The 12,465-nt window shown below is 44.1% G+C and overlaps 1 protein-coding gene across 2 annotated transcripts in view; it reads right to left on the reverse strand.

Moving 5' to 3' along the window:
• LOC135373806 (uncharacterized) overlaps positions 1 to 12,465 on the reverse strand; it is an 87,810-nt gene that overhangs the window by 41,257 nt on the left and 34,088 nt on the right. For both annotated transcript variants that reach the window (XM_064606880.1, XM_064606875.1), the window contains exon 4: positions 11,828 to 11,896. In XM_064606880.1, coding sequence (XP_064462950.1) covers positions 11,828 to 11,896 — 69 coding nt within the window. The remainder of the gene's footprint in view (positions 1 to 11,827; positions 11,897 to 12,465) is intronic.

The raw sequence follows: 12,465 nt of genomic DNA on the forward strand, positions 1-12,465 counted from the left end.
TTACACGCTTAATGATCGACATGGGATAAAATGTGGTGTATGTCGATATTGCACCTTTAGTAATGCTCTTTTTACACCATTTACTACAGTTTGCGGGACAGAAAAGGGTGTTTTTATAAGAATACGCTTGTTTTGAGCGAATAAAGGTGTAAAATGATTTACTGTGTAGACGTGCAGTAGCCGTGCTACCGTTGCGCTAGTATGCGTCTCGTATCTGTACATCTGCAGCCGAGACCTAGACAATTTTAGATCAAACCTCTACGATGAGAGAGAACTTAGCAAGTCAGCTACGACTAAGACATAAATTTGCATCAATGTCCAAGACTAGACCTACCTTTATACCTTAACAGCTTAGTTTAGCTAAAATATCTACAATTCGACATTGTATATGCGTTACTATTGTCATCATTAGGTGTGATTTATCAGGAAATGCTATTGAGGTGAACATCGGCTTTGTTGTGGTGTTTGCAAGATATTGGGGAGTGTTCGATTCATTCCATTGCATGCATGCAAATATTATGACATACATATAAATACAATACACAGAACTCATTGCGCAGTCTTTCCTGTATTATACATAACACCCAAACTAAATAGGCGTGTGTGCATGGAGACGTCGATTACACATAGTAAAACAAATACTGCTGTCATGTAGTCCCTTCCCTCAACCGTAGTTACACGACAGGTACAACTTCACGCAGGGTTCACTTGCACGCAGCTTCGCCATTCTGAGCAGGGAGGGAACACCTAACCGGCGTGTAGCGAAACTAAAACGTGATATTGTTTGGACTATCACACCCATGATACAGCTATATTCGGACTAGTACCATGTTCGTACGCATAACCCAGTTCTTGCATCATTACCCGCCCCCAGCGTTGCCTCCATCCCCTTATCTTGATGGATGTATAAAGTACTGTAGAAGTGGGTTTTTTTCTCGCGAAATTATTTTTCGAGTTTTTCTCGCATTCCTCCAGAATCGCGAATTTAAGTTCCCGCGAATAACTGGGGTGATACTGATACGGACAGCACAGCGTGGCGATGGCAATGATTTAATGGACAGAATGAGAATGCGCGTGACAGGATAACGACGTCACAACCCCCCCCCCCCCCCCCCGAAGTCGTGACCTCCTGGGCACGATGGTCAATGTTGATGAGCGAAGATGTTAGGTCGTGGGGGTGGATGTGGATGTCAGTGGGCGAAAGATGAGGCGACGCTCTGCTGTCCGCAGTAGCCCGGTGCCTCCGGTCCTCTTGCCATGCCTAACTGCCATTGTACGCTGCTGTCCTGGGCGCCTTTTATCCACGGGGCTGATGATAATCTGGTCAGGTCCGTCGTTGTCGTCTGGTCTATCGCGTCGTCGGGGCGGGCTGGGGGGTCGATGGCCATCACAGCAGCGCTGGGGCCAGAGACGCAGCAGCAGTGCAGGAAGGACTCACCGGTTATGTCCTGTAGGTGTCCTTGTAGAGGATGTTTGAGGGGCAGCGAGCCTGCACCTCCACCAAATGATACGGACAGCACAGCGTGGCGATGGCAATGATTTAATGAACAGAATGAGAATGAGCGTGACATGAGTCGTCGTTATCGTCGTCACAATATGAGGGCGAAAATCGTGCGGCGTTGGACGCCGTGCCGCGACTACCTTGACTCTTTCTACTCGAGACAGTGTAGGCAGTTTAAGCATGTCGTAGAAGATTGTTTTATCCCATCAGGCAAAATGTAAAGAAATAAAAATTTATCAAGCTTTTGTTACACCTACAAACGCATTGCACTGTACATATATACTACGAAGCCGCCAACATGCTTTTCCCCGCCTTCTTAAAACCAGCTTGTATGATAGTACGACATCTCAACGGAACAGTTCAGTGCCCTGAGTGATAATGAATGAGAACTGTTAAAATGAACTGGTTCCCTGCACACGGCTAGTACTATGGCCTCCTGCAGAGTCCCTAAAGGGCATTGTACAGGGCATTTACTCCCATGTCTGTGAGCAGAAGAAAGGCATTGACCGAGAACGCCGCCATCCCCGTGAACAACGGATGTCTCTGTACGTGCCGAAATATGCCCGAGTATAGACGAGTTCAGAATATCCCAGAGTGCTTAGCGCCGCATGAAATTGTGGGAGTTTACTAACACGAAAGCAACGGGTGGCCTCTAAACTGTTCGATTTCTCCCCTACCGGTCCATTGTCCACGACGTGTCAAGGTGAGCGAAAGCGAAATGTGAAGGATTATTCTTGGATCCCCCGCTCATCAAGCGCCCAGGATGCAATTCATGCGCAAAGAGCACTGGGATTTTCTGAACTCGTCTGAGAGTTAAGCACTCCCGGAAACCTGCGTCGCGAATTTAAGTTTTCGCTAATCACTGCTCAAACCAGCTTTGTTTGAAAACGCGAAAATATTTTCCGCGCGGAAAGAACGACTTACAGTACATCACACATGTGTGGGGCGCTCCATGGCACTGTTCTCATATCCACTATCCTTCTGGCATTACTACCAAACCCCTTTATACAACAATGTTACGTTATGCCTTCATTAGAGTATCATGCCACATTTGGCCTCAACCTTCTCACGTTGACTGCTAAACTATCATAATCATGCACATTTGTCCTTTCTGCCACGATGCAAGTCGCAAATACTTCCTGTTCATTCAAAGAGGGTATTGTTTTCATTCTGCAGAACTAATTTTATACGTCATGCGTCATTCTTACACAAGCTTACACAAAATATCAAAGATCAAACTCTGTTGAATACAGTTAAGGGATGGGAAGCCAGCTCGTGACAGTATCCTTATAGGAAAACACCGACACGACGGACTTGGAAGAGACGCGCACACACGAAAAACACAGTCATTCAGACGTGTGCATCTCGGGCGTTTTGCTATCATGGATACTTTCGCTACACTTGCCAGTTTTATCAAGCTTGAGCGGCAGCAGTGTACGTATGTGACCATGGTTTAACTTCACATATTGCATTTGGTGACTGACATGAAATAGAGAGACATATGCCATGGTCATGGTGAAAAAGCACCTGTATGCGCAACAGACAAACGAGCCGCCCAAACTTGCCTGATTTTCAAGTCTTTGTCTATTTACAGTATTTAGTATAGTCCATTTTCAAATATTTGTCTTTTATGTTATAAATGTGTTTTTCTCTTCTGTTGTCACACATGGCCATGATTCGTTATGTTTTTGTCACTTTGGATATTGCCTTCCTTTGGCTCTTACCATCGTGAGAAAGGTGATCAATATCTTACACATGCCTCATACGTGCTGATTTTATTAGAGCTTGCTGCAGATGTTTTCGAATATTTCTAGAGTTAATGTTGCTGTTGTAATAGGCAAATTGAGTGTCTAGAACTGCTATCTAATTCAGTGGCTGAATTGGCAGCTGAAGAAAGAAAACAATTGTCTGCTACCACCTGTCATACCGAGGAGCACGTCCCATGGCGGGTCCAGATCCATTTGTAGGCTTTGGACCCGTATCCACGGGATTGGAGATGCCGAAAATGGGATAGAAAATCTCAACGTCTGAAGCGTGTGCCATATACCGGGTGTCCAGTTAGATCCCCAGGCTAAATAATTCACAAACGGGTGCGCCTATCGAATCACTTTCTCTTTTACAAGTATCTATCAATACCACCTACAAGCTACGCATTGTGTGAATGAGCGGGAGGCGCTCATTATTTAAATAAAAATTCAAATAAGTTTTGTGAAAAACATGACTTCTAAAGCACGGCGCCGTCGGCATTAAAATGGATACTACCCCTTTTCGGACCTTGGGTGGATACCTTTTAAATAAAAAAACTCCCCTCAAAGTGGGTCTTTTGTTCCAGTAACTAACTCGTTTTGATTTAAATTTTTTGTGCGGCTGGTCGCGGTGAAGTGCAAAAGGAGGCTCTTCCACTCCCTTATCCACCAATGAATTGTGTGTTCTTGAGCTGACTTCGCTATGGGGAGCGCTGAAGAAAAAATGGAAAGCATGTGATATCAAGGCTCTCTGTGATTAACTGTGTTTCGTCCGTGCGATCATAGCAGAGAAAGGGCGCATATCAGTCAGCTAAGCGGGGTGGGGCCTGGCGTAGCCTGTCCGACGGTGTTACTTTTTCTTCAGCACTCCCCGTTGCAAAGTCAGCTCAAGAACACGTACTTCATTGTTGGATAAGGGTGTGGAAGAGCGTCCTTTTGCGCTTTACCGTTACCGGCCGCGACAGAAATATGTAGACCGAAACCAATTAATTACTGCAACAAATGACCGGCTTCGGTGGAAGATTTTTCTCTAAAGGTGTCTATTGAAGGTCCCAAAAGGGGTACTACCCATTTTAATGCTGACGGCGCCCTGGTTTCGAAGCTATGTTTTTCACGAAACTCATTTGAATTTTTATTTAAATAATAAGCGCCTCCCACACATTCACACGGTGCGCAGCCTGCAGATGGTATCGGAGAAATACTTGTAAAAAAGAAAATTATTCGATTGGTGCACCCTTTCGCTAATTATTTAGCCCGGGGATTTAACTGAGACACACTGTATGGTGTATGCGGGACATGCCAGAAGAGGTCTCAAAATAGGCATTTAGTTTTGAGCGTCCCTGAGCGATCTCATAGACCTCTTTTACTAGACGTCTATATATCGGATAGGACTATAGAAGTATAATAGATGTCTAAATTTAGACTTAGCTCCAAAGTATAAGTTTAGACCATGTTTACACGTCTACTTTCCAACCATCACAGTAAATCAGAAACGTCTAACGGACATCCGGAATATGGTACACAGTGGACATTTTGGATGTATAGTAGATATCCAGGTATGTCCACATTACGTTCCATGGATGTATGGATTGTCGGAAGCTCGTTCATAGCTGTGTAAATTTGTCATATCCAATGGACGTGTTTGTGAGAAATTGCAAGGTCTAATCTACGTCCTATAGGTTTTCCTATACGTCAATATAGACCAGATTGCAAATGTACTTTTAGGGCTACTTTGTGTGACCAGCGCAAATGCAGTACCCATGGCCGCACCCCACCCGAAACAGCTTAGAATTTCTTAGTAACCACTATATGCGCACTGAATGGGACGTATACTAAAATACAAATAGCTGCGCTAGGTTTGTTAAGTGTGGTGGGTGCCGAAAGCATTTGTAACGGTGACGAGGATGAGTTTCTGCAATTAATATGTACGCCAGCAACGAGTCAAACTCTCCGCTAACAGTTCTGACATTCCCTCCTGACAAATATTGTGTTTGTAATTCAGGCTATCGTCTACGATGAGGTTACCTACTGAGTGGAGCTGTCAAACCTATAGGTTTCCTGTGTTGGTGGAACAGTGCTACATAAATACTTTGCAGAGAGCAGCACGCGAACAGTGAAAAAACTGCTTTTAGTTATTCTCTAATTTCTCACGTTGTCGCAAGATTGATTTGCTTGCTTCTAGCACTATGCAGTACTTACTGTTAAATTAATAGTCGAAACAACGTTTCGTAAACGGCTCACAAGTTTGTATACAATTCATGATATGTTCATTGCACCTGCTAAATGGATGTATACAGGATGTCTAGAACATGGGTACAATGAACGTCCCATAGACCTCCACGGTTTACAACGTACTAACTGTACGAATAACAGACATTAATTAGACGTTCCCGTCGGTCTTGGATGTTTGATATTGCTGGTACGTCTAACAGACGTTTGCGGTTTACTATGATGCGCTACCTGGTCACTTAGACCTCACGTTTGCTGTATGCTCCTGGTGGTGCCACAGAGCACCGCTGTAGAGCATATAATTTTCTTTCATTTTTTTTGTGTATACCCTACCAGCTACACCCATGAGCGCCCGCAGTACGTGACTGTGCGGAGAACATGCAGAGTACGTGAGCATGCGCAAAAGGCAATCATCCAGTTTGGGACGCCCGTGAAATTTCAGTGCGGATCGTTAACGGCTTCAGATTTCCAGCATTGAATCTTCACTATCCTTGTCAATGCATGTCGTTTGAAACTTTATTTTCTTATTGCGTGCTCAATTTGGTAGTAAGCCTATCGTGAGTGCTGCAGGTGTTTTAGTCAAGGAATGTTTGTGGCAGCATCAGGGGTTGACAGCGTTCGTGTTGATAGTGGGCGTGGCAGAGCACATATACGTATGCATATGCCTGTGTTTGCGTTCAACAGAATGCATGAGTAATGCTATTTGTTTCCGTATACTGCACTGTTACAAAAGAGGTATAAAGAAGGTATTATAATGGGCTATTGTACCTTTTTTATACCTTCTGTTGCAGATATATACCTTGGAGGGTACAGAAAATGTGCAAAGTGCCGATTTATACCTCCAACCATGCAGAAGGGTATAAAAGAGGTATGAAGCAGGGATAGCACAACATATTTATACCTCATTTTCACGTGTTCATACCTCGTGTATAGCATACAGAAAACCGAGGCTAAACCTCCTAAGGTATAACTGCATGCTGTTCGTACCTTCATCGCTTTTATACATTTACTTGCACCACCATGTTGAATCACATAATTTTCTTTTGTTGAAGCGGTGCATTTAAGATAAACAGTAATTTGTTTATGAAACAGAGACTTCGTTAGAGTTGTATCTACAATCTACAGGTTGAGTTTATGCCTGAATTATATGTGTACCTACAATAATTAAATCTTGCCATGCTCTACAGTTTGCGAAGTTGCCAGCCATATATCAGTATTTGTTGTCCTTAGTAGTATGATGGGGGCCGCCCTAAGAACCACCTTTTTCTAATCCAACAGTAGCCAATTCTAATCCAACTGTAACCAATTCTAATGCAACACAAGCCAGTTCTAAGCCATCTGATTGATGGCCCCACTTTGATTGATAGGCCCCCTTTTTGGCTTCGCCCCTTCATGCTAATTGGTTCAGGATCTGATTGGTGGCCCCACTTTGATTGACAAGCCCCTTTTTGGCTCTGCCAACTTCACGCTAATTGGCACGCTCCAAACCTACTGATCGCTGATTGGTTGGTCATAGCCCCACCCCTGATGCTAATAAGCTGGCCTGGCTACGCCTCCCGTCATGCTGTTTGGTCCACTGCAAGCCCACCCCAGAGTCGGCTCCCCCATTAATTGGTCCACGCTAAGCTTACTGATCTTGTCCCCACCACTCTATGCTAATTAACTAGCTTGGCTCCTCACTTCGCACGTTGATTGGTCCATTCTAAGCCCACTAATTGGTTGGCATGCAGCCTCCTACTGATTGCCGATTGGTCCGCTCCTTCTAAGCCAGTTGACTGGCCACCCCAGTGGCACCGCTGTGGGCTTCTTCTCAGATGTCCAAACTTACCTCGTTAGAGCGCCACCAGATGGTGCAACTCAGGTGCATCGACTCCACTTGGTTCCACTTCGACGCACCACACAAGCCAGAGAATTTTATTGAGATGTGTTGCCACATATCACGCTTCCGTTTCACCACAAATAAGTTGCGGGAGATCATACGAGAAATCTTGGACAAGTACCTATCGGCTTACATTGAGCAGTCACTGAGTGTGCTTTAGCAACTATGTCAGGAAGAAATAAAGAGTCCTGGAGACGATCACCTCGCTACACAGTCTCCTGAAGTTATTCCACAATGCGCATGCAGCTCCAGCACTTCGCTCGAATTCTCATCCCCGGCCCGTCCATGTGTGGCAAGACAGCGCTCACACACAATATAATGAAACACCCCGATTTAGCATTCCTCTGCAGAAGATACTCTACGTACGAAAGTATGCAGCTGGACAGGAAAGAGATTTCGATGGATTTCGAAGGATATTCAAAGTTTATCGGCAGGATACCCAGAGAATCGGATGAACAATAACCCACTCTCACAGTTATTGATGATCAAATTACGGAAATTGGAATTCTATCGGAGGTAGCCACCATAAGAATGCGCCCGTGATCCTGATCACAAAATCCTTGTTCTATCACAATGCCGCTTTTCGAACGATATCCCTGAACGCCAGTTATATCGCATTGTTCCGGAATGCTCTGTCCTTACAACAGATTGAAACCTTTGGACGTCAAGTATTCGGGAAACAGGAGCTCTCCTATTTCTCGGCGCATATAACCAGGCGATGGAGGAGGCACATGATTATTTAGTTGTAGATCTTCACTCGCAAACACCTCCGTGCTGTAGCCTGCGAACAGGTATTTTACCGCATGAGTGGCAGTTCCTGTTTACACCTGCAACCGACCGATCTTAGAAGACATCCCACGCTCCTCAAGGTATTGGTCACGAGCAAATCGGCGCACCGTGCAGGGTTACTTAACAAGCTCTGCTACGACGACATTGTTATCCTTGTTATAACATTCTACGTGGAAATGTCCCACTTTCGACGGAATTTCATAAAAACTTGAACAAACACAAAAAATCATCCGCTTTCTCGCTTACAAGTCACTTCATAAGTGCCCCCAGCAGTTGAATAAATATATTAGGGGACAACGAGATGGTCTCATTCCCATACTTCCACTGCTCTGCTCAGGGCTCTCAAGTCTCGTGGCGGGAGTCGCCGGGCGATCGATATGCAAAGCCATCGGTCATAGCTCATAGAATAGAACTAGGTGGAGTTCTGAAATCCAACGATTCAGACGATATAAAAGTAGGCAAATTACTGGATGGAGTGGATTAATCAGCGTGAAGTGGGCGAACCAAAAAGGGGTCTGTCAATCAACGTGGGGCCACCAATCAGAGCTTGAACCAATTAACGTGAAGGGGCGGAGCCGAAAAGAAGGCCTGCCAATCAAAGTGCGGCCACCAATCAGAGGGCGTAGAACTGGCTTGTGTTGGATTAGAATTGGCTACTGTTGGATTAGAAAAAGGTGGTGCTTATGGCGGTCCCCGTCATACTACTGTCCTTCAGGTGTCGATATCTGGATTTGGTTGATCCAAACTGCCAAACTCGCAGAACGGGTATTGCTCTTTGAACCTTTTCTTTATTATTTTATTTTATATTTCTTTTAACATGGGGAACTCGTATGGCGTACTCGAGCGTTGCTTTGAAATAGCTTGCATGTGTGAGTGTGTGTGAAAAGGAAAAAAAAAAGCTTTTCTTCTCCTCAAATGTGATTTCAACTCATTCTCCTAAAAATTTGTCACAAACTGGATTCCAATATACTTTTGCAAAGGTACAGTTTATGTGAAGAAAAGGTATAAATTCTATATCCCCACTAGGGTATAAACTATAAATACCTTTCTGGATGGTCTAAATTTATACCTTACAACGTATGAGTTATTGTATGGGCGATTTATACCCTAAAAGGTATAAATTTTTCTCACAGTGTCACCTTATCGCCTTAACGAAGCTCATCTGCCTCGTAACACCCGAATGGCCAGAAACAAAATAATCGTCCGCGGAAAACGGAAACGTGACGATGTCTTTGGTGATCTCGTGACCGAAAGACTCATTATGCAGGTGCTATACTTCATATGGCATAATGACGTATTTACATTAACTATCCCTAGTATTTCATATTTATCGATCAGAAAACTTTGTGTACAGTGCTCTTTCGCATTGCGTCCCATGCGTCTCTGCTTCTATACATTTTCCCAATTATGTTACTAATACAACTATCATTCACCTTCTCAAGTCAGAATAGATTGATGATGTTTCAGAAGAGTTCTCTCCAGCCCATCGTTATTTCTACGCTTCGTTCGTCGCGTTTCTTTCTACACTAGCTATAGCTATTACGAAAATTCGCCAGATAGGCAAGTACTTCAATACATTTTCGCAAAGAAAATAATTGTGAGGGAAGTTGCTTGTGATGCAATAGCAGCATGAGAGAAAAAAAACTGACAGGTATGATGCAAGTTACATCAGATCAGTGACAGGGACAGGGCTGAAGGGTTGAAGTACCGTAAGGTGTACCCTACGGTCACTGTAGCATGTGAACACAGTACAAGTGGGTACACCATCCCAGTAAACCAAATATGTCCCAAGGATATCTTGGGGAAAAACTGAATTTAACATTTGGGTATCCCAGGAACGTTCGTGGACGTCCCGTTTACGTTCGTGGGAACAGACTTTTTTCCTCATTTTGCAGTCCGGGGGACGTTTACCGTATGCTGAGCACTATGCATTATTATTAAGTTTTTGCTATCTGTCCACGTTTTAGAAATAGTTTTGGATTAATAATCAACATCTTTTCTTTGAGAACGGTATGCAACCACTGTATACAGCACTAATTTCCACGCAACGTGACCTGCGTACCCATTGTCGGTAAGGGAGACCGCTTGCACTCGCACATACACTCATATGTGATATCGAGACAGAGCACTACATACGGAGGCCTGTGGTGGCCTCTTTTGGCGTACTAGATGGAGCATATACTGAAATGAGAGTTGGAGGTGTACGTTCAGTAAGCGTACAGCGGGGTGAACTACGCTTGTAACGGTGAAAACGTCTTTGGAATTAATTAGTTCGTGTGCCAACAATGCCGAAGCATAACCGTTGATACTTTTGGCGCCCCTTTCTCACAAATATTGTGTTTTTAATTCAAACTATCTTCAATGATGTGATAACTCTGCAAATAAAGGTCTAAAACCAAAATGTTTCTCGCTTTGCTTACGTCACTACAGTAAGCATCACGTGTCCCAGATGTGTGTGCAAAATGCCACTCTTGGGCCAATTCCTTTTACATCATGCAGCTGTCTGTGGGAGATACAATATCCGACGATTTTCAACGTCGCATTGTGGACGTCCAGATATCGTCTGGTGGGCCTCCTGGACATAAGTGACGTGTGCGAGTTTTCAGGGACGTCCCTGGGATATTTTTGGTTTACTGGGATAAGGCTCGTCCCTCAGAAAGATGTTGTCCAGCCAACCCCCATTTCTGCAGGTGGATTCTTTGGTAGATGGCATAAGGTAGAAATCCAGAAAATCCCGGATCAATTCGAGAAAGACATTGTGGCACTTGACGTCCACGTTGAAGTCACCGGTGAGGGTGACAGGATAGGTTCGTTCACTGGTGAAAGTTTCCGCCAGGAACACATGTGTTTGACATACACCGGTGACACCCAGTGCTCCGCACTAAAGAAAAACAAAGCAGCCTTGCGCTATTTTTTCGCACATTTTTGATACAACTCATTGGGATATACTTCTGTGAAAGTTTCAATGCTGTAACCCGTCTGGCAATGCTACTTTGTTTTCATCAAAGTTATGTACCTTTGCTCCAAATCAGCAGACTGTCATGTTTTTGAGTCAACGATTGAAGGGACTCCACGCTCTCGCGGAGTGCGTACGCGGGTAGAAGCAGCCTTAACCTCCCTAACAACGGGCCCTTTTGAATTTTTCGGTCATGTAAATTGCACCATACTTTTCGCTCCCGCATTTGATTTAAGAGCCCACACGGGGTCATGCTATGCAGTTCCTGACAAAAAAATAATATAGAAGGTGTGGTACACATTTACGTCATTAATTTTTGTCACAGAAACCAGTGATGGTGGAGCCAAGCGATCGGATTATTTAAGCTGGAATGACCCTTTAATCACGTTCACTCACGCGTCTCTAGATTCACTTTATATAGGAATGTTGAATTGCTCAATTAAGATAGAAGACACGGTTACCACACCCTCATTGCCCTTGTGTTCTTATTGCCCCGTGTCCTTATTCCATGAAATGATGTTAAACATACGCAACAAAGAATGTAGTTCCACCGTAGCAGACACCAACTGACCTAGAAACGCCTCCAGTCTTTACGGAAGACTACGCGTTGGTGACTCGGCTATGTAACGTTGGACTTCGAGTTACTTCCAATATTAGTTTATGTTTTGTAAAACCTGGTCTAGTTCACCACAACCGTTTTTGCGATAACGGTACTGGACTGTACTCACGTTCAGAAAAGTTATGTTCACCAAGTGAAGTTTCAGGTTTTCGTGCGCCGATTGAAACCTTAGGAATACCTGCAAAGCGGGGTAGGGTGAGGTGGGGCAAGAAGAGACAGAAATTTGCACTTGAATATGGAATTTTTATTATTCATGTGTAAAAAAAACTAGCCATAGGCACATTCTCATAGGTCTAGCGTTCAGATCTATAAATCAGAAGGGACGCAGCCTGTTCTAAAAGAAGCACAGAACAAGAAATTCAAAAATGCAGATTCTCTGATCTTGCCCCAACCATCGGGGCAAGACGACACAGGGCGTGAGACAAGATGAGACACGCCTGCGGTAATGAACTCTACAAATTAGTTTTTGCAATCCAAGCACCTACACAGCTCTCCTTGAGCTCCTGGCCCACATGATACGCAAAAAAAAAAGCGAAAAGAAAAACAGAACCGAGTGCTATTTTGCTCCACCGTTCTTTGCAAACAAGGCACCGTGAGTCTGATGTGTCGCTGGTCGTTCGCATTTGAGTGCGCTTCTGCTTAGCTGGAAATATACTAGGAAATATACAGAAAAATTCGCTGGAAAATACGGGCATTATGCAAAAAAGCAATATCTCAGGAATAAGCAAAAAGCTACCTAATAGTTGA

The sequence above is a fragment of the Ornithodoros turicata genome, chromosome 1 (genome assembly GCF_037126465.1).
Source record: "Ornithodoros turicata isolate Travis chromosome 1, ASM3712646v1, whole genome shotgun sequence".
NCBI classification, from domain to species: domain Eukaryota; kingdom Metazoa; phylum Arthropoda; class Arachnida; order Ixodida; family Argasidae; genus Ornithodoros; species Ornithodoros turicata.